This window comes from Vanacampus margaritifer, chromosome 4 (genome assembly GCF_051991255.1).
Source record: "Vanacampus margaritifer isolate UIUO_Vmar chromosome 4, RoL_Vmar_1.0, whole genome shotgun sequence".
Lineage (NCBI taxonomy): Eukaryota > Metazoa > Chordata > Actinopteri > Syngnathiformes > Syngnathidae > Vanacampus > Vanacampus margaritifer.
In genome coordinates, this window is record NC_135435.1 from 5,131,150 (window position 1) to 5,154,928 (window position 23,779).

The 23,779-nt window shown below is 38.9% G+C and overlaps 1 protein-coding gene across 1 annotated transcript in view; it reads right to left on the reverse strand.

Annotated features, from left to right (window-relative positions):
• Positions 1-1,104: 1,104 nt before the first annotated feature.
• Positions 1,105-23,779, reverse strand: part of LOC144050760 (CD82 antigen-like) — a 28,675-nt gene continuing 6,000 nt past the window's right edge. The window contains exons 2-9 of the mRNA XM_077564334.1: positions 14,788-14,862; positions 13,012-13,084; positions 3,853-3,974; positions 3,553-3,627; positions 2,821-2,919; positions 2,487-2,660; positions 2,321-2,404; positions 1,105-2,225 (exon numbers count right to left, since the gene is read on the reverse strand). Of these exons, the coding sequence (XP_077420460.1) occupies positions 2,148-2,225; positions 2,321-2,404; positions 2,487-2,660; positions 2,821-2,919; positions 3,553-3,627; positions 3,853-3,974; positions 13,012-13,084; positions 14,788-14,850 (768 nt within the window). The 5' untranslated portion in view covers positions 14,851-14,862 and the 3' untranslated portion in view covers positions 1,105-2,147. The remainder of the gene's footprint in view (positions 2,226-2,320; positions 2,405-2,486; positions 2,661-2,820; positions 2,920-3,552; positions 3,628-3,852; positions 3,975-13,011; positions 13,085-14,787; positions 14,863-23,779) is intronic.

Genomic DNA, 23,779 nt, shown 5'->3' on the forward strand with positions numbered 1-23,779 from the left:
ATGAGTTTAAATTGTATTCAATGCTAAGTAGACTCACAAAATAAATACAGCAAAAATAAATCAATGTAAAATAAAAGTGCAACCAAAAGTATAAGGACAGTTTCACTTTGTGTGACACTCTTCCCGAGTGGATCCATGGAGTGTTGTTTGAGGTAATGGAGAAAATTTGTTCTCATGCTTAGTTGCGTCATAAGACAAGTAAGAGTGCTTGAACTCACAATTTTCCTCCAACGCATATACCAAACTGTCTATTTGTGGAACAGTGATTTGGGAGATGCTGTGGACAAGAACTTTCAGTTATGTTTCACCTTAAGTTCTTTTCACTGGAAATAAGAATTATTATTATTATTACCATTATTATGTCATGCTTTTAGCAGTAAAACTGCAAATTTTAGAGTGGCCTTATAGTGGGATTGCAATTCAATTCAATATGGTATGGCTATGTTCAAGAGGAATGTTTTTTTAACAGTGTGCTTGCTCAGTGGCTATAAATATGATAATGACTGCGTGACGATGGAACAGAGAACATTTCTATTACCGATGTGGAAACGTGATTAAGGTTGACCAACATCCTGGAACAGATTATGTACAAAATCAAAATTTCTGGCCCATGCACATTTTTCAGGCATCTTGTTTAACGCGTGTTGGACAAACGTGGGAGTGTCCTATTTCTATGCTTGCTTGAGGAATGCAGTATAGGAAGACTGCAATTATGCAAGCTCATGTGTGAAATATTAATTTTTACGACACTGCTGTTCCTAAAGCAAGCACATCAAAGCACTAACAATGGACATTCTTCGCATTTAAAGTAACCAATCCATTCAAATGAATATAAAAGGGAAGGGCACATTGCCAAGCTGAATCTCTTGTTTTCAAAGACACTGATATTATCTTTGTTGTCACCCTGCCTTATTAATTTATAGTGCCACCTAGTGATCGAAGCATCATTTTTCAAATGCAGCACTGTACTAAAGTTGAAACAATACTATAACAGTGCTGCCCACTCTATTCAAGCACTGAATAAGTACAGAAATAAATGTGTCAAATACCATCATGGCTAGGTTACGTCGGACATGTTACAAATCACCCGGCTGTTCAACTTCATCCAATTGTAATGAATTTATTGGCAAAAGAAACAGAATAGCATGAATGTGATGAGTTCAAAATTACTAAGCCAGCTTCACTACCAGTTTGTCTACATTGTTACAAAAAAGCCATTCTTTTAAGAACACCATTATCGGGTTAATGTAGTGTTTTTTTTAATACTCACTGTACAAAGATAGTGGATGACAAATTTATACATAACAAAAGTACCACATGTTCTCGGGTGAAAGGTAACTGTGCAGAACAAAATAAGTACAATAGAGAAGAAGTTCAAAATCTTTAAAAAAAGCAAGTTTAAAAGACATTTTGTTACTGAACATTTCAAAGTAAACAAGTCTGTGTATGACTTTTATGTTCCTGCTTAGCCAAGACAAATTGAGAGTGGTAATTTTGAAAACAATTGCCAATTCTGTTTACTTTACTATCATATTACTTATGTTGCAGACAAGAAGTTCTAAAATAAGAAAATAAAACATTTTTAAGTACAATGAGCAACTAGCTTGCATTGATAAACATGGAAGTACTTTAGGGTCAACTTCACAGAAATATTAAATGAAATTATATACAAAGTAATAATAATCATACAAAATGCTGATAAGCATTTAAAAAAAGGGGGGCATGACAGCTGTGTAAATCAGCTGCAGAATGTTCCAAAAGAAAAACTTGTGGACAACTAAAACAAAACTTAAGAAGGCAATAATGAACATAGGATCAACATATCAACATTACTTGACCACACAACTCAGCCCTTTCCCTCTTTCTTGGTCACCCCCCCCCCCCCCCAACTCCTGCAGGTTCCTCTAAACCAGTCAAAACATTTGCAACATCACTCTCGGATCAACAGTTTAAAAGCAAAAACTTTTCTAAAGTGCTTCAAGCAAGACTGGCCTGAGGAGTAACATACCTCAGAACAAGTATTCAACTAAATGTAAAGCTAACACAGACGTTTACATTTGGAGAAAACATTTAACCTAAAATTGAGTGAAAAAAATGCCTTATTAGCTTCAGTTCAAGCCAAACTCCATGTGGTGAACTTTGTAGTACTAGTACTTTGGCACTTTGGTGTAGTCCTCCCTGTGAATGTTCTTGCACAAGCAGATGGCCAGAATCATCCCCAGCAGCTGTAAGGAAAAAACAAATATTATATATATATATATATATATATATATATATATATATATATATATATATATATATATATATTTATAATTAGTACCTCAATAAAAGCGATGGCAATGCAGACTCCCAGGACCACCCCGATGTTGGTGAGGAGCCAGCTTTCCACGCTGACAGCGCAACCCTGGAGACAACAACAGAAGATTTCTCCATCAATCCCAACCACAGCTATTATTTCAGGCTAGTATACACAATCCACATGTTACCGTGTCGTAGACGGGCCAGTCGGGTGTCTGAGCCTCGCAGAATCCGCTCTCGGAAACGTTCCCGGTGGCCAGGGAGATGTTGTGGCACGAGCACGGAAACAGGAGTTGAGAACTGTTGACGATCACCATGTTTCCGTTCCAGTCGCTTTGACTGTTCCAGCCGCAGCATTCCATCTGCAGGCAACACGAATGAAATACACCTCAAAACAGATACTCTTTGTAGTTGATTTATTTAGCTGCAAGTGAAGTTTGAAACTATCATTGACACATTTGGGTTTACTGACAAATCCTGGGGTTAAACCAGGTGCGGGAGGTGTAACTTCTATTGACTTACGTTTCTCTGAATGAAGTCCCATGCCTGCTCGGTGGTTGCGTTGTTGCCTGGATAGTTGTCCAAGATCTTGGATACAATCTTGGACATCTCTTCATTTAACTGAAGGAAAAAAACATTTACAGTGTTATATTATGGAGGTTAATGTGGTGCAAAAGTAACTTGTACGTGGAAAAAAAAAATGTACATGTAGAAAAAATATATAAATTTGTATCTGTAAGTTGTGATTTGTACCTGTAATTTTTTTTTGCCTGTAAAAAAAATGTTTTAACTATTTTTTTTTTGTACCTGTGGATTTTTTATTTTTTACAATCAGTTTTGCACCATCTTTAGTGAGATATTTGGTGCAAGAGTCACGTCACTAACCAAATGGCCACCATGTCCCTAGACAGTAGGGTGAGAGTTACAAAAATGAGCTCTAATTGATTTAAAATTATCACATGCTGTGTACATAACTTAAAGTGATGTTATTGTATAACAGGAATTTGTAGATGTGATTATGTAATTTTACACTGGAAATTTCCATGCAGCTTTTGGTCTTTATTTGAAAATGTCTTTTCACTGTACGCCAGGGGGCGCTGCAAACCAATTTCTGTCTATTTTAATTACTGCATTATCAAGTCGTTTGACCACTAAGCTTAACTCCTGATTTGGGAGGTTTTGCTTTCTGTTCACGTGGATTGGTGTGTTGTAGATGCGTGTGAACACCACATAATAACACAGTGTGTTGCTTACCACACCCTTCTGGAAATAGATGAGGGTGCCAGCTACAATCTCAGCAATGAGGATCAACAAGAGGCAGGTGAAGTACTGAATAGAAGAAAGGAATGAATGCAAAATAACATATTAAACCTATTTGACGCAATCAAACTGCAGCTTAGTTTTCCACAGACACATTTTATGATGACCTTTAATCGGTTAACGTTGAGCTTGAAATGACTTGATTATTAATATATGAACGTCTATGACTTTTCTGTTATGACTTCTCAAAACAAAATATTGTCCTAATTGATATGAATTTAACTTTCCACTCACAAGGCCAAGCAGACAGCGAATCTCATAAATGGCTCCCAAGCAGCCAAGGAAGCCCATAAGCATGGCAAACACGCCGACTCCAATCAGGATGTAGCACGCGGCCTTGACAGCTATGGAGTCATCTGCAAAGAAAGGACAGCACGCAGGTCAGAAGCTACAAACTAATGATAAAGGAGGGTGCATCTGAAATTAAAAGTAATTGCCTATTAGTAAGTGCAAATTTAACCAGGCATTCGCTATATGTAATACAGTGTATAATTGTGTCTACGCCTTTGACCTCTAGATCCAAGTATTGTCCCTTAAATAAAAACACTTGTCCCAAATTCATCTTCTGATGTCAAACAAGTGTTTTCAATCTAAAGTACCGCAAAAAACTTAATGTATTTGCCTTACTTTACTATTCCTTTTGAAAGGAGAGCATATACAGTATGTGTATATATCTATGAGGATACATAGTGGAACTGATCCTTTGGTTGTGTTGAAATTAATCAACTATGTCTCTCGGCTGTTCTGGGAACGCCTTGGGGTCCCGTCGGAGGAGCTGGCTGAAGTGGCTGGGGAGAGGGAAGTCTGGGCTTCCCTGCTAAAGCTGCTGCACCCGCGACCCGACCCCGGATAAGCGGAAGAAGACGGACGGACGGACGAAATTAATCAAAACGAAACGAAATGAGAAACATCCATTTCCAAAACGGTTTGCTCCTCAAAATCAAATAATCCTTCTTGGCCAAAAGATATTGCCAATTTAGAGGTAGTAAAATGTTGACAACAACTAAGTTTGGTAACAATGCTGAAAAACAAACAACTCTTTTGTATGTACAGCACTTTTTAAACGCTTAATAAATAAAGTTATGGAAGAGGATTAGGGCCAGTGAAGAGGGAAATAAAGGGTTGGCAAGATTTAAAGTGAGAATTCTGACTTTAATCTCAGAATTCTGACTTTCTGACTTCACGCCCACAATTCATTGCTTTACGTCACAAAGTCAGATTTCTCACTTTTAAAGTCAGAATTCTTAGAATAAAGTGAGAATCCTGCCAGCCCCCTTTTTTCCCCTCTTCACTGGCCCTAATCCTTTTCCGTGTTAAGTTGAGTTGAGAGTCCGCCAGGTAAAAAACAAGTAACATGTTTGTTTCATAAGTCCATCTGAAAAAATAAAACAAATGAATGTAAAAGGGCAAGCACACACACAAAAGCCTATCATAGGCTAATCAGATCAACAAAACAAATGACAAACTATGCATGCTCACACCCGGACATGTACAGATAGGTAGAAGGCACAACTACTAAGCGGCTGGCACAGTGTAGTCAAAACGATACAGTGGTAAAACAGATGTTTTTGGCTGTTGTTTTGAAGAAGTGTTGCCCAGTTCTGAAAGTGTTACATTGGCAATTGTTTCTCTAAAGGCACATATACATCATGAAATGCCACCTCTACACTTCAGACATTTCTGATTTGTATAGCCAGTCAAAATTAGACACGCATTTGCTTGAATCCAACTTATCTGTGAGGTGAATGAAATAAATGATTACAGGAGAATACGTGGGTGCATGAATGCAGTGATTTGGATAAATGGGATCAGGTAAGACACAACATCTTGGTCGCAATTCAAACCAAAACACAAACTAACCCTGATGCTACTCAGATAATTTGTGAAATTTGAGCATTTTAAAGGCCACTTACAGAATGAACTGAAGACAAAACTTTTTGAAACGAAACAAAGTTAAGGTGGAGTGTGCAGTGTCAGCCTCCAGAGGCATCCGTGGATAATAAATATGTTATGTTTTGTAATGTGGCTAGCGACCAGTCCACTTTCACCCAAAGGAAACGGACAGGCACCAGCTCACCTGTGTAGTGTTTTTGTCCTATTGGTTTAATTTGGGTCCCTTTTTTCTGGTATGGGCATCCTCAACTTATGACACTTCATGGTTACAACACCAAATTATTATATACAACAAACAAATAATTGAGAAGCACTGCTTTATACAAGTCGCTGGCGTCGGAACGAAAGCCTGTAAGTCAATTTGGCAAATTTCATATTTCTTTCTTTCAAAAATGTATACTTTTGGGAAATCCACACGTGTCATTTTTCTGAATTATTGACCAATCTAAAGTGTTGAAAATGGCTTGCTCTCTTTGATGATGTAATGTTTATGGTTGAACAAACATGCCATCTCCTGAAAAGTGTCGATTTCAGAGGTACAAGCCAGCGAATTGTAATAATGGTGAAGACGTGGAATAGTTCTGACACTTGAACAAATGCATACATATCTCAGAAATAAATACATTCATTTTGTGGTCTGCTATTGTGCTAATGCAAAATGGCTGCCTCTTTAGATCACAGATCCCTCTAGTGTAACGGCAAAATGTAAAGATAATTTGAGGGACAAAGATGGACCATTTGCAATGTAATTGTGTTAGTTGTCATGGAAAAGGCATACTAATCAATAGGCGAAAAATCCTATGTAAAAATGTATTTAGGACAGGGGTGGGCACACTTAGTCCTCGAGGGTCGGAGTCCTGCAGGTTTTGGATGTTTCCCTTGTCCAACACAGCTGATATATGATCAGCTCATCAGCAAGCTCTGCATAAGCCTGATAACGATTCTGCTGATTGGAATCAGCTTGTGTTGGAAGAGGGGAAACCTCCAAAACCTTCAAGACCCCGGCCCTCAAGGACAGAGTGTACCCACCCCTGATTTAGGATCTGCAGAAAACATGTTGCAAATTATGACATTTAAGACATAAAGCGTGATAGGCATTTTAGTATTAAAAGTTTGAAAAATCTTAGTTGTTAATAACTTTAACTTTCCTTACAATTATAATTGTTCCATGATAACTGTGCCAATAATTGAAATACTCAGTAGTAAAATTAATTGACTTTCAAAAAGAAATTCATTGGGGCATGCTTTTATCGTTTTTGAGCAGATTCTATGGAAATGACAGATAGAATTAATTGCAAGGTAATGATGACAATGTTAAAGTTGATAAATTAAAGACAATATCATGAAATTATAATATATAATACAGCCGTATCATGTCATCCAGTAAAAAGATAAAGAAAAAAGATCTCATCTTTTGACTCGCATCATACAGCTTGTTTGAATGAAGTCCCTTACACATAAAATGTCATATTAATATTGTGTTTTGTAGTTCCATATCAAAGGATTTAAAATCATGGCATGAATCCTCTTAAAATGCCACACATCCAAACTGCCTCATCGTATTAATAATAACAGCAACAACTAAAACCTACATTGGGATGTATTTAATTTACGGTGCTGACAAAAAGGCAAAATTCTATGTCAATGCTTTTAACTGGAAACAGCTACACTGACATGATTAGCACCAGGCTGATTTCATCACACACGCATTGCAACAGTGTATTCCCAGACACATCTACTGTGATCATCTGACTCTTCATATAAAGTCTGCCATTGAGCAGCTTTTCACTTACGTCGGCATACAAAGAAAATCAGTCTACTGCACTTTAACCCTTTGCTATGACTGCATCGATGACCAGCGCAGAGAAATGGACGGACTCACGCTTGCCGCCTCCCAGCGAGGCCTTGCCAGACTGGTGACGAGTGCAGTGGTGAGTAAGGCAGTGAGCGCACTGGGCTGATGTGATGCATGTTGATGCTGGACAGAGGAGAAAGGGACCAGTGTCTGAGGGGAGGACACCTGCAGCGCTGCCACTGACAAGAGACAAATGTCCTCATCTCCTTCAAGACAAGCACACTCTCTCTCTCGCCCCCACTGCATAGTGACACGTTCTCAGTGTGTATGCATCATCATCTTTCGTTCCCTCAGATTTTCTGTCTCCTGCTTGTTCTCACACTGAGACACACTAAAACAGAGATATTATTTTGGGAAGTTTGTTTATGTGAAAGCACTTTGTTAACTTTTAAGAAACAAAAACATATTTTTTATCTCGTCTTTCTCAGTTCTCCCTCCTGACTAACTCGGTAACATGTGCATGTTAATGTAACTTTTATTCATCACAATAGGGATTCTGACAAAAAAAAACATTTCTTAAAATATGATATAACGTGATATGATATTATATGTGCCATGGCTCAAGAGGCAAAGCGCGTCATCCAGTAACCAAAGGGTTATTCCACTCCGAGTCATGTGGCGGCGTGTTGCAACTCAATGTCTCCAGTGCCTACACTCACGCTGGTGCGAATGTTTGGTGGTGGTCAGAGGGGCCGTAGGCGCACATTGGCAGGCCTGCCTCTGTCGACCTGCCTGTGGCTACGTACATAGTTTACTGCCACCAGTGTGAATGTGAGTATGTGAATAATGTATCAATTGTGAAGCGCTTTGAGCGTGCAAAAGAGAAAGTGCCATGTAAAACTGATGCATTATTGAAAATGCCAACAACACCGCTAACTCGATTCCAAAAGGAAACAGATGTGGAAGCTAATTTATGTACTAACCGAGTGCAAATCGGATTGGGGCTGCCAAACATGCTAAATTGCAGCGCAGTTCATTTTGCTGGTAGAGGGAGAAGTGTATGCAAAATGAAACGCGATTTAAAATTTGGCTGATGTGGTCTGTAAATAGCTTGTCTGAAAGCAGTGGTGGTAATGAAGTAAAAATACTTACATTTTTCATGTATCTGAGTACCATATATTCATGAAGGGTACTTTTTCCTTTTATTTTACTACATTTGATTGCGAGTACGTCACGGTGCGTTGCTGGCTTTTGTTTAAAGTGACGGGAGGATAGTGTGAGCCTGTTTCAGTTTTCCAGAGATGCGTTTGTATGCAAAAAACACGGAACAGCACCTGTTAAAAGCCATTCAGAAAAGCGGAAGAAACAGGTAACGACTAAAATATTGTCGCTGCTATGTGAAAAACAGTTATGACCATTTTAGTTTTTTTTATTTATTTTATTTTTTTAAACTTTTTTTTATTTTTATGTTTTTGGGGTGATACTGGGGCAGCACGGTGGCTGACTGGTTAGCACGTCCGCCTCCCAGTGCAGAGGACGTGAGATCGAGTCCAGGCTTCGGCCTTCCTGGGTGGAGTTTGCATGTTCTCCCCGTGCTTGCGTGGGTTTTCACCGGGTACTCCGGTTTCCTCCCACATTCCAAAGACATGCATGGCAGGTTAATTGAACACTCCAAATTGTCCATAGGTGTGATTGTGAGTATGGTTGTTTGTCTCTGTGTGCCCTGCGTTTGGCTGGCAACCAGTTCAGGGTGTACCCCGCCTACTGCCCGAAGCCAGCTGGGATAGGCTCCAGCACCCCCCGTGACCCTTGTGAGGAAAAGCGGTCAAGAAAATGGATGGATGGATGGATGGCTGATACTGAATGCAGAAATCCCCAAATGATAAGAAATTACATTTTTTATTATTTTTTTAATGGACATAAGTGTTTTTCACATAGCAGTGACGGTCAAACACACACACACACACACACACACACACACACACAGACAAGTTGACTACTTATAGCCGTAACCTCACGGTCCTGTGACTTTAACAGCGACAGTGACAGAGAGACGAATGAAGCATCTGTGTCGTTTATGGTGCGCGTGCAGCCACCGTTTACAAAGGAAAGGCATGACTTTAAATGAGGTAAGAAAAACTCCGCCCCTCCCCTCCCCAAAGAAACTGTGGAGTGTGCAGGGTCCACACACTCTACTATGAAGAGAAGATAAAAGCAGATAGGTGCAGTCAGAGTAAAACAGTCACGGGTCTTCGTACTTATCTGGGCATTGGTGGAGCATGCGTGATGTAGAAAAAGCTTTAATATTACCTTTTTAAACGGCACAATGCACATTTAAGTGTGACTGAATTGGAATCAGGTACTTTTATTTTAAGTACATTTCATATTGAGTACTTTTGTACTTTTAGTAGTAACTATTCCACAAATACTTTTACTTTAAGTACATTATTTTGCACCTATACCTGTACTTTTACTTAAGTAAAAAAGTGAGTACCTCATCCACCAGCAGTGTTTCCCACAGAATTGAAATCTACTTGGGTGGGGTGGACTCCGGCGGTGGGGATGGGAGGCGGGTTGGACGGGAGGTGGGTCTCAGTCCTCTTACTACGTCTCCTCTAGCCTCAGGATCCACAAGTGATTGGCGGCGACCTAACGTTACATGCATATATCTTGTTGCGACAAGTTTTTTTTTCTTTTGAAATATATTTTTAATACATTTTCTTGAAAACTTCTTGGGTGGTCGCAAATTTACTTGGGTGGCAAGTATTAACATGATGTGGGAAACACTGAACAGTGTTGGAAAGACAGGTGCAAATCAGCACATAAAACAGCCCCAGTGTAACACAGGCAAAATGAGAGGTGGTGGGGAAAACTTTTTCACTTGTATAAGCATTTTTCAAACGCCAACAAAAATTTGCATAATGTATCATATGCAATTCTGCAGCGCTAAATGATCAAAGAGCTGAGCCAGTCAAAAGAACAAAACTCCTTTCAACTCTGTACTAGTATTTCTGTGCATCTGAGGTCATTTCAACCCACTGTGACAACTCTGCCAGAACAGTTTTTCGTGTGTGCTGTCCCAAGTTTTAACAGCAATGCTAGCTTTGTTGCATGGGCACATACGGTGCTTGTGCATCCAACTGCCACAATTTAAAGCAAGTTAACCCCTTCAATCCCATAGATGATTGCAGTGGACAAAAATATTTGCCGTATAAACCAATAAAAAACGTACAATTTGGATGACACTTCTGGTTCATGATTGGATCCTAGCTGACCAAACAATCGCAAGTTGATTAGCATTTAGGAAATCTGGCCCTTTTGTGTTCCATGGATGATACACATTTATAATCAAGTGGTGCCATTGTAGAATCCAAGTATTTAGCCCGTTTCAGTGCTAGAATTAATCAATCTATCTAACATGAATTTTATGTACACTTTTGAGTGTAACAAAGGGAGATTTACAGCAAGGTGAGAGAACCAAGACAGCTGAGGTAGAGCAGAAAAGTTTGTCTAATATATATCTTGGCATGACTGACTACGTTTACATGCAGGCAATGAGTTACTGCTTTCATATCAAGAATTCTTGCTCATATAAACGCATTTGGAATACCTCGATTGATCGGGGCAATGATTTTTTGCTGTGCGCATGCTCGCTATTTTCTTCTTCGTCTTCTTTTTTTCTTCTTCTTTTTCGCTTATTTGATTCACAAGGCATCCCTGGTCTTGTAGTCACGACTTGTATGCGCAGCTTCGTCCTACTTGCTAAAGGAGCCTCCACTGAATACATTAATTTCTCCGCTGCGTTTTCACATTATTTTGTGTCTCTACGGCCAAAATGCTCAGTTTGTGCCAATACACACATACAGTAGGACTGGGTATTATCAAAAACCTCACGATACGTATCGCGATACATATGTATCCCAATACATGATTTTCAAGGCGATAAATATTCCAATATTTTACATTAATTTACTTGCATTTTTAGTGTAACAGTCGTATTTATACCTAAATGATATGTTTATTATGCTGGATGGTTTTTCCATGTAATACATTCTATTTTGTTTTTAAACAAAATATAGAAAAATTGGCACAGCTAGAAACATGTGTGCCATGTTAAGTTTATAAATAAATAAATGTTTATTCTTCCTCGGTTTTAATTTTCCTTAACAAGACACTGTATCCAATCACTGATGGGCTATTTTTAAAACAGACTCCACACGGACACTTTTTTTTTTTTTTTCAAATAAGTAGGCTACAATGCAAACTAAACACACAAGGCACTCATGTCCCTTTCGTCTACTCCCCCACTCCACTGCGCTCATAAGACACGTGGACTAATTGAAGGCAATTGACTTCAAAGACTGCTTGTTTAGAACAATGCACCCCCCCCCCCCCAATCATTATTTCATACATTTCCGTTGTAAAATGGGCTTCCTTCTCATTACAGAGCAGATGTTAAGGATTTCTAACAAACGAGATGCAACCAATCCAGGGTAAAACGGGTCTTAATACAATACCAGCAACTTTTGCATTGATCTTTTGTCATGAAGGGAATATCGCAACACATGCAACTGGGGTCTCATTCTGCTCTGGTTGGAAATATCTGGCACTTACCACAACAAAACGGCACACACGGGAAGCCAGATGGCAGTAATCTTAACATTAAATCACAAGCGTTTCAGGACAAGTTGTGCGTTGAAGCCAATTCAAAATTGAAAGTAAACCAGTGGAGCAATGCTTATTTTTAGAGAGGCAGAGAAGAATGGAAAGATTCTTTGTATTGGACAATGTACTTTTTGTTAAATACAACTTAGATGATACACAAATAAAATCTGCTGGACATATGTGTTGAATAGTTCTATAAAATGCTACAAGCCATAACAAAATATTCACAGTTCTGTGGATGGACTTCAGTGGTTTCATCAACCTTTTTCAGGGTCATTGTGAACGGAAAAAAAATGTGTATTCTCGTGTATAAAAGCTGAAACCTTTATTTTGTTCCTATTTGTCTTTCAGATATTCAAAGATACTTAAACATTCCTAGAGCCTGCAGCCAGACCTTGGCCTGTTTTCATCCTGTTAATCCTGGCTCCATTTGTTTTGGCCTACATTCCTCTATTTCAGACAACTCGCTGGATCAGTAAAAACCCTACAATGGAAAAATTAGTCCTTTTTAGTTCAGTTATTTAAGGTATTTTAAATGTTGTACCTCCAGAATCCTACATTGATTTTGGCTTCTACATTCCCCGTAATGTTTCACGTTTAAGTTAAATAATGAAAATACTGACTTTGGAACCTAACCATGAACTGCTCAGACACACAAGAGTCCATTTTCATTCTGTATTACACCACACAATCTTGTGTTGTGACCTACTAATGTTCAGAGAGAATATAAGCAATGAGTAATGTTAGGAAAATAAAGTCTTAATTACGGAAATGTTCTTTTGGCTTGCCGCAGGAAGCCATGTTTGTTTGTTGTTGTTTTTGTTTGTTTTGAGTTGCATTGAGTTTCAATTAAATCAATTCCAAATATATTTTTGTTCAGGGAGCTAAACACACACAATACTCTTACAATACAATACTCTTTTTGATAGAATATGCTGGTAAATAACTAATTTTACGCGAAAAAGCGCTCAGCATTAATTTCCACTATGACTTGACCCTGTTTCCCTGAAGTGAAAATAATATTTCAATTTGGGACTTACTGAGCACAACTATGAAGCTCTGATTGTCCAGGAGGAGCCACAATCCAAATCCCATGATGACGGCCCCAAGAAGCTGAAAGAGGCAAATAGCCCATTAGTCAGGCACAATGAGGGTTGAACACATGATGTAAATTTGGATGCAACCCGTCATTAGGTTGTTCCGGATAGTTGCAACAACAGAAAAATGTAGTTGCTATCGTGGACATTGAGAAATAATGGGAGAACTATGATGCAGAAATCAGAAAACACTTGAAATATGTTCCAGGTTGAACTGTGGTCATTACAAATGTTTTCTTATCAGAGTTGATGTCGGGCGAGAGGCAGACATAAAATAAGCAACATTCACACTTACAGTACATATACACCTTTGCAACAAAAAAAACAAAAATGTTTGCAATTAGACCATCATTCATATTTAATTAAATGTGGGAGGAAGCCTGAGTACCCAAAGAAAACAATTGCGGGAGCCGTGCAAACACAGTAGTGCATGAAGCGAGATTCGAACCCAGCACTTCTCCAGCCCTGTGGAAGATGTGCTAAGCACTATACCCGCATGCTGCAAAGAAGATATTCTTTTTCACATTTTATTTATTTTATATACACCAAGTTGCATAGCGTGTGGTTCTAGGTCAAGCCTGGGTAATCAATGCTCCCCCTGAATGCATGTAAATGCGTAGGTGGTCAGACTTGCCATCACAGAATAAAACATCTATTTTCAAGACACTGCCGTTTGCTATTATGCCTCTTAAAATCAGGCAGAAAAAGACAAAAATGTGTTCAAATTGGATTTTAAAATTTGTTGCTTAAAGTTAAGATATATTTGTTGCTTTTCCATTAGCAGTATAGTACAAGGTAGCAATTAAGGGTCATTAGGAAAATCTGTATTTTGCACATTTGCTTGTGATTACTGCAAATGGCATTTTTAGCCAGGCTAGGGTAGTAATGGAATACAAGTACCAGCATCACGTATACAGTAAAGAAAACAATTTAAAAAAAAAATGGAACTGTATTCCACTACAGTTACAGGAAAATAGCATTTTATTAAAAATGTGGATTTTTTGTGAGGATTACATGTTTAATACAAAACGAGTGAGAGAGCTGAGACGCCTGAGAGGATGTTGATTTAAGTCCTCGCCCACTTAAAAACTAGCTGGTCAAACTGCTTTTCCCCAGAGTTAACTTGGATAACTGGTCACAATACACGATATAACTCAATGGACTGCCATTGCTCATCCCCAGGGAGGTTTTTGTTGGCCGTCAAGCAAATGACACAGGTCACTGGATACCTATTGGGCCTTAAGTGTCAGGTTTCAAAAGCGACTCGGAAAGAATGACTGGTGAAAGTTTTGGATCATATTCAGTGGAGGACTTTATTTTAGATAACATTTACAAAGAAGAGTGTGAGCTGTCAAAATGATTCGAATTGCAGGCTACCCCGAGGAAAAATTCATTTTGGCGGATGTTGATAAAAACTTACTAGCCAGTTTGTCCAGTTTGCATGACGCAATCGTGTCAATGAGGTATGCCCGTAATTCTACGAAATGACTTTTGCAATGTGACCGAGTACACCAAAACCAAGATCGTATTTAACAAAAAATCTGAATTGGGCATCATGCCCTGCAGCGTGAACGTACTGTAGCCTTGGCGGTTCAATCAGATGTCAAATTGCTTTGCTAATACAATGATTAAGACACATTACTGTTGACATATTTTTGGCAACTGTTCTAAATCTACATCAGTGCATGCACATTGTTAAATTTGAATACTAATACTCACAAAGAAAATCAGGTTGAAGAGGAACAGGAAGTACTTGATCGCCGTCACGCAGCCTTTCCCCATGATGTTTTTTTTCTGTAAAGGTGAGAGAGGGAATGAGTGCATTTCCACAGGAAATGTAGCCAACATTGTTTTAGTGCTACAGAGTCACAGCAGTGCGCATTGGATAAAGCTCCCGCACTGATAACAAATACTAGCGCACAAACATACGGTACAAGCACATTCTCTGTATCATGTTATCTGTACAAATAGTACGAGGTCCTTTAGACGTTCAGAGAGAGGAAAGCAACTTAAAAAAAGGTAGATGTATGAATCAATTTTTTAAAATTATATTCCAAGTGGAGTTGCTTTAGGGATAAGCTTCTCTTGGTTTAGTCTTGCTTTGTCTTCAACACGTGAAACATGCCTGTGCCAGTCTTCTAGATAGAAGTACTGTATGCAAACAACCAACACAGGCCACTACAGGACGTTGATTCTAGTTTAAGTAACCTCAAAAGGTGCTGTTGATTTTCACTAATCAGTAGATTCAACTTTAAGTCAAAATAGCTGGCAACCAAATCTTGTTTGCAATTTTGTACAGGCATTTTTTTAAAGCAAAATATTGTGGTTGTTGCTACTTCAGTAGACATCAAGGGCGAAAGAAGTTCTTAAACCAAATGGGTTTTCGGTTCAGTGTGTTTTGAGAGAATTTTGACAAATGCAGTCAGGACATTTGTTTCTTCTTAACATCCTGTACTGATACCGGATTTACAAAATGTAAAAACGTGTTGCAACACTGTGCTAAATTACATTAGAGGCCAGCAAAATTTTAATTCCCTACCAACTGTCATTTTAATCCCATTCTAAATGGGCTCCAACAAGCTTGTCTGATCAGGACTGGGTGGCTCAAATCTGTAGGATTAAATTTGCAAAACCAGTTTAAACTCAATCTGTAAACACGGAAGGAGGCGTGTCCACATTGCATACAATCACCTTACCTTGTATTCATGGTGGTTGCGGATTATACCAATCAAATGTCACAATGATACATAAAAGTGGAATGACTTGCAGCACAAAAGAAAATCTGTAACTTTAAATCTCAAAAGATTCATCAACCAGAAATGAACACACCCACCCACCCTCCAAAATCTTTCCTGGAGAACCGAATTTATACATTTTAAAGAATGCCAAATTTATAACAACATAAATGGTCTCATCATAAATCACATCACAAAATATCTTGATAATAATATAACTTCATTTACTATCATTATAAATATTGTTAAAGGACTACAAAAATGTTTTCTAAATAGCTAAATATAATGACGTAAATATCTAATATTAAGATTTCCAACAGGAAAGTATTATTAGCTCTCTGGCAGCAAAACATGAGCCCCCTGCAGTCTGTTTTCCAAAATATGTCACCATCACGTAACCCTCTTACACCCGCTGTACAGTAATGGCTTTAAACTCATCAATAAATCGATGACAATCTGGGTGAAATATGGAGGCCCTTATCCAGCTATCCTGCGGCAGTGAATGTGAGGGTCACGCATGTAACCCAGATTCGCCTCAGTTGAAATGGGTTACTGTTACTGTGTGCCACTCGGCTACTTTATAGATTGGTGATTGTTTAGAGAGCAAATCCATCGAATGTAAATACTCTCAGGTCGGATTCCTTTTGAATAGGTGAGGCCGAGCCTGCCCATACTCAATGTGCCTGCTCAACAACTCCCAACACGTATGATGACTCAAGTGTGTGTGACAGTGCTGACTCACTACAGTGTTTCCCACACCATGTTAATACTTGGGTGGGCAACCCAAGTAAATTGGCCACCACCCAAGATGTTTGCAAGAAAATTTATTAAAAATATATTTAAAAAGAAAAAAAAAGGTTGCGACAGGATATAATACCGCATGTAACGTTAGTTCGCCGTCACTCACTTAGACGTAGTAATAGGACCTCCCGTCCAACCCGCCTCCGGAGTCCACCCGCCCAAGTCGATTTCAAATCTGTGGGAAACACTGCACTAGCATGTCTCCGAAGACACGCTTATGGGATTTCATCACTTATAGGGTTACTCTTGATTTGCTATACACAGCTCTTATGTTACCTTCCTGAAGAGTCCTGTCATTCGCCCTCAATTTACTTATAATAATAGTGCATCTGATTTATATAGCGCTTTTTTGACACTCAAAGATGCTTTACAATGGAATGGATACATTATTCATGCACTCACACATTCACACTGCGGTGGCGGTAAGCTACTTAAGTAGCCACAGCTGCCCTGGGGCAGGCTGGCATGGCTCCCAGTGTGCGCCTACGACCCCTCCAACCACCACCAATCATTCTTCCATTCACCAGTGTGAGTAGCACTGAAGGCAATGTGTGTGAAGTGCCTTGCCCAAGGACACAACGACACATGACTTGGGGAGAGTGGGGATCAAACAGCCGACCTTCTGGTTGCTGAACGACCGTCTCTACACCCTGAGCCACGGCCGCCACAAGGTTACAGGTTTTGGCACTGCACAGCCACCCCCACCACACCAGTATCACTGACCGGCCCAGGATCCCTGTCCTATTTTCTTCTCGTGGTATTCCTTTCTCACAGGGTGTAGTGCAGGATTCCTAGAACACACAATCACTATGGAATATAATTCCTATGTAATGTCACTGTTATCGCAAACCGATTTATACTAGGCATAGATCGATAGATCGGCGCCGATATTCAGGATTTTGACGAATATCGGCATCGGCCATTTTGAAGAATCATATGGCAGATAATAGATCTATTTTTAAAAAAAAGTGTTAACTTCAGGGAAATCATTTAAATTTATTTATTTATTTATTTTAATTATTAATTTTAAACCTTCTGTTTTTGTTTAAAATTAAAACAAAGATAAGTAAAAATTTAACACTTCAAATTTTGGAATACTTTATTTACTGTAGAAAACAATTGTCTAAGTTTTTATTTAACTTTTGAAAACATGCTACTGCCCCTGGGAGATCCCGGAACTTTATGTTTGGTTTTTAAATCAAAGTTGTCCATTGACTAAGATTTTTTTTTTTTTTTTACTTCAAGCTTTTATGAACCCTAAAAGTTGTTCAATAAACATATGCTTTAAAATTCCCCCAAAAAATTAAGAGTTGGGAGTTTGTATTTTTTCCAAATTTTGATGCCAATATTTTCCCTTTTAGTGAAAATAAATATTGGCTCCAAATATCGGTTATTGGCGCCCTTGACTACTAATAATCTATATCGGTATTGGCCCTAAAAAAACATATCGGTCTATCTCTAATTTATACTGTAGCTGTAGTCTGTTATTGCGTCGTTATCTCTTTTCTCTTTGTCTGTCCCCTTTCACAACCTCCTTCTGTCTGACTCCATTTCCACTAAATATCCACCAAATTAATCTATCATACCAAACTTACCTGTTGCACAAAAATACTGCTCCAGAATAAAAAGGTCCAAATACGATATGATCAAGCAGCAACAAACACTGCGCCTATCATCTTAAGTTGTATCTTCCCTTCTGTGTGGAATGTTCGCCCTGAACAAGCCACAGTAGCTTTGGGGGGTCCTGATTGTGGCGCCATGCACGAGCTTTACACAGAGGCTGCAGTTACGCTTTAGGCCAGAGGTGACAGTTGCGAGTAAAAAAGTGAACAAGTCCACAATGATCCTTTAAAGAAGGGAATTAAACTAAAGAGAAACATGTTAAACTGTAACTTTGTCAAAATTGAGAGGAACGATACAATACAAGAAAACACACAAAATCTACATATAATCAAAGTAGGGCTGGGCAATAAATCAAACTAATTCGATATATCGTCATTTTAAAAATCGAATCGTTGAAAATTTGCTAAATCGTGAAATCAAATTTTTGTCTTCTGGATTATTAAAACATGTTTTTATGTTCTGTTACAGTCAAATGTTTTTGTGAATTGGCAGAGAATGCTGGATGGGTAGTTTACAAGACAAGTTTACAATAGCTACCAACTACTTAATTGTGGCATTTAAGCATAAACTATGAATGTTAAATTAATGTTAAAACTAATTTAGAATCAGTATACATTATTGTTGTCTTAACATTTTGCACAAAAATTATTTTTAAATAAATGTTTGTTGTGTTTATTAAAATCGTTTAAACTTGTAATCGTTCTGAATGACTGCAAAAATCGAGATTTTATTTTTTGGCCATATCGCCCAGCCCTAGATCCCAATGAAATGAATTTTCGTGGGTGGGTGGACAACTATGGATCCAATGTATCCCTCGGTTGGATACAATAAAGACATCTTGACAGATGCCTTTGCCCGAGATGGTGATATGTTGTTGGCAAACTCATCTACTAACTTCATTTGTGGGCCATTTAGCACCAGCAAAATGTTTATCCGGTCAATTAATTATGTAGCGATCCATCTGTTTCCTCTCAGTTTTCCATTTACTTGTTAACAACAAATTATTGATGGCTTCTTTATACAGAAATGATGAATATGAAAAATTGACTTTGCAGCAGTTGCATATTCCTCATCAGTGTACAAAAACAATGCTAAGATGTGTTGCTTCACGACACAAACACCAAATCGACCGCAACATTAGTGAGCGCAGCGCTATTTCTGACATTATCATTGTCTCATTTAGCTTTATGAGCAGGTCAAAGGAGTCAAAAATAGGGCTGTCGCGATATGCAATAAATCAATTAATTGCACGATAATAAAAAATTAGCTTGATAAGTTTCAGCAACATTCGCGCTGGTTTGTTCCTTCACTATCTTGTCAGTCACTGGGTAAAGTGGCTTTTTTCACCCCTTTCTATTCACTCACTCACGCACGCACACACACGAAACATGGTCTCCCGGGCGGGTAAGCCAAACCACGCCGCCTGCACCGACGGCACCACTCCGCCACCCGGAGCCCGTAAAGCGGCTTTTAAAACCAGTTTAAACATTTTGGTTCGAATGTGTCCCATCAGGTCTTCATAAGCACATGCAATTATCTTTCTCATTTCATCTCAGCGCTGCTAATAGCCATGTAGCATTATTGCTAGCAGCACACCACAGCTATCTGTGTTGTTTTTATTCATTGCTTGCGTTTCGAAGCCTGCCGAAAAAGCAACACTCGCTACGTGCACACACCCTCGCAATCCCGTGCTGCTCAGTGAGATACGGGCTTTACCAAAGACACTGGCTGAGTAATAAGTTAACTTTTCTGTCACGACTGACTCCTAAACCGTGCTTAGCGTATTGAGGAGTGAATCATCTTGACATGCACTCTTAGAGGCAGTGCTGTGCCAAAGCAGTTACCCCAGGATAAATCTGCAGTGGGTATGTTTTTCAATAAATGTATGAAAAAGGCACGTGTGTTTTTGAGTTTTAGAAACAAGTTTTATAACAAGAAAAATAATATTTAACCCGAGCCCATTCTGCAATGGACTCTAGGTGCGTTCAATAACCACGCACGCAGTAGGAAATCTCAGCATACATAGAAGAAGCTCAAACGACTGATGAATGTTAATATTTTTTTGGTTTTCTTCCACATTTTTGAAAGTTTAAGGTTATGGTTAGGAACAAGAAACATTTTTGAAAAATTGCCACTTTTATGTGGTAAAAGTCCTAAGATCCTGCGGCAAGGGATACAAACCACCTCTGGGGCAACCCCCTCGCCACAACAGTGGCGCATTTGGCGCATCAGATTCAGCGTGAGAGCCCATGAGAGTAGTAAATGGAGCTGGTTTTATTGTGATAGGCCTAGTCAAAAAGACACAGACTTTAGCATTATATACTGCAGGATCTCATCCACATGCCGAAGTCATCATGTTGTTGTCACTCAACGTACAACACAGTAAACCTAAAGCAAACGTCAGTTGACATTTTCATGTTAAAAGGTATTTTACCAACCAGCAATCAATCACAAGCACTATAAACTACTCTCTTGAGTAGGCATTCTTGGGAAAAAAAAATATCTGACTAAAATAAGACCCTAAAAAGAAAGTTGCTGAAAAGAAATGAATAGAACTGGAGATACAATTAGTATTCACATTTCTTAATGTCATCGTTACAGGTACACCAGCCTTTGAGCCAAACAGCGTGTCAAAAAAGTTACATTTTATATAACACATAAGTTTTACCGTCTTGTTTGTTCTATCCAGACTTTAGTTAATTCTAGTTCTGCAGTTTTGTATTGCTGTCAGTTCATCTGATTCCGTACTTATTTAAAGAACAAATTACATCCTCCTACTCTGAGCAATACATTATTGTTTACATTTCTGCTTTCTGATGCAATACTAACAAGCCAGTCGTACAAGTTGGAGCAAACTTATTTAGATTTTTGATCGTTGTTGTTTTGTTATGTTTTCTACACCATGGAAACAGTGACTCACACTTGAACTGACAACTTTATAAGGAGCTGCTAATCATATAATTTTAATTAACGATATTGTACTCCCATAAACTTGCAGCACATTTTGTTTCAGCCAGGGCAGAGATCTAAAACGTGACAATCTGAATCAGGAATCCATTCCAGTTTGTTTAAGGTGTGAGGAAGGGTACACCCTGGATTGGCCAACTGTCAATCATGGTGATGAGGCAAAGGAAGTATCCAGAAAATACCCACACTAACACGATCGCTCAATTGTGTGAAAGTAATGCCTTTGACAACCTAATAAACATCGGTTCATTATAGAGACATTTTTAAATGTATGATACTTATATTACTTATTATAATTCCAGGGAACAAAAACCGGACATGATTTTCATGAATTTAACAAACCCGTCCATACGCCCAGAAAGGATGGAATAAAGTGGACGTCTCCAGGCAAAACAGCCTAATTCCTCAGAAAATCAAGCTAGCAAAAGCAACAGCAATACCAAAACATGCAAAGTGAAACAGCTAGGTAATCGAAGCACATCCACAAAGCCATTTTTTCCTTTTGTACCATTCTTTGTGAATAGTATGAATAATATTTTGTTCTTTACTTTGATTTAGTAGTTAAGGTGTTGGTCTCCCATCTTTCAAAAGCTGATGTTTTTCCTCAAAAGAAAAGACGTGACAATAGTTTTATATTCTTCAGTGGACACCACTAAAAAACTGACAAATCTTGCCGCCACCAACCTCTAAACTAGCAAACTAAACTTATAATCACACAAAATACAGTGGGGCAAAAAAAAGTATTTCCTACTGGATTTTGGCCAAATACTTTTTCTTTTTCTTTTTTACATCTATAATCGGGACCAAAATTGAACATAATGAAATGACAGTACAACAGTCATTTTCTGTAGGCATACAAAGCAGGACTGAAGAGGACTGACATTCAATAATCTTAGCAACACAAACTCGCCTCAACAGCAAATGTTTCTGGTTTTCGTTCTTCTTTCAAATGTACACAGCTTCAAACTAAATAGTAATCTCCACTGTGACAGTGTTACAGTAATGACGAACGTGTGAGTAGCCACAAGGTAAAACTTGAAGTGCTGATACACTTCAAAGTCCCAATACAGGCAAGTTAACTTCACAGCCGGTGTCAGTATCAGATGTGATTGGCCTGTAAGATTGTATCGGGTGGCCTGCCTAACTGCTAATGACATCCCACTACATGTTCCAAGTGGGAATGTTTTGTGGCTTAAGGAATTGGATTGTCGTTAATGGTTATTCGGAGAGAAAGCATAGACATGTTTTATTAAAGGGATTGTTCGGGTTTTTGGACATGAATCTGTATGACAACCACACCTAAAGTGGTGTTCAATCAGCACTGACTTACCGCTGACAGCGTCCTGTGACACGAGAGCCGGTCCGGTTTTGGTCGAGACAAAAGTAGTCCGGCAAGTTGGCTGGGTTCACAGAAATAAAGCGGTTTTCTTCTAAAAAACAATTTGTGTTCAAAAGAGTGATAAATTTGCATCACAAAACTGCACATTAGAAAAAATCAGACTTCATTACCGCCGGGCTCTATTTTTCTGTTTGTATCACTGCGTGGCGCACTGCATCCAGCTGACAGACGCACACAAACCAAGTTGTTTGGAAGTGTTTACCTGATGCGAGAGAGCTAATGGAGAGCAAGAGCCATTAGTATATAATGTTACGATTGTATAAACTTTATAAGCTTGTATAACTAATGTGTGTTGTTTGTTCCTGTGTTGCACATTCTGTTTTGTATTCTTGTGTCCGAGTGTTTGTGAACGCATCGCACGTCTCACGGTGGAATTAGTTGGTAAAGTGTTGGTAACGTGTGCTAATTCGGCTTGCGAGTAAAGTTTCTTGTGTTAAACAGTAGCCGATTGTGTGAAGACCAATAAAAAGGTGAGACTACCAACCACATCTGCTGGCAACGTTCTTGTGACACGTCACACTATATTATATTGTTCGATATGTAAAAACGGTGCAGACGCGTGATTTCCTGGTCTGTACCAATAAAAAAATTCCCAGAATCTCCGCACACTTTTGACCGGTTTCCGAGCACTTCAAACAAGTGCACCCCATTTGTCAGTGACAGTCACCCGCTCTCTCAGGGCTACAGCTGATCAAGTTATACCATTTTTCTATCCCTCCTCACTCTCTCTTCCCATTCTAAATCCATCTGCCAAATATCGGCATCAGTATATTCGGGTTCATAAAGATACACATCTGGCTCAGTGCTAAAGACATTGTCGTCGTAGTCAGACATGTTATCCTGAGTTTTCAAAGTTATAATTACGGTGGAACGCGCGTCTGTTAGCTGAATATGAAGCGCGCCACGCAGCGATATAAACAGAAAAATAGTGCCCGGCGGTAATGGAGTCTGAGTTTTTGTTAATGTGCAGTTTTGTGATTCAAATGGATTACTCTTTTGAACACAAATTGTTTTTAGAAGAAAAATGCTTTATTTCCGTGACCCCAGCCAACTTGCCGGATTACTTTCGTCTCGACCCAAACCGGACCGGGTCTCAGGTACTGGATGCTGTCAGCGGTAAGTCAGTGCTGATTGCACACCACTTTAGGTGAGGATGTCATACAGATTCATGTCCAAAAACCCGAAC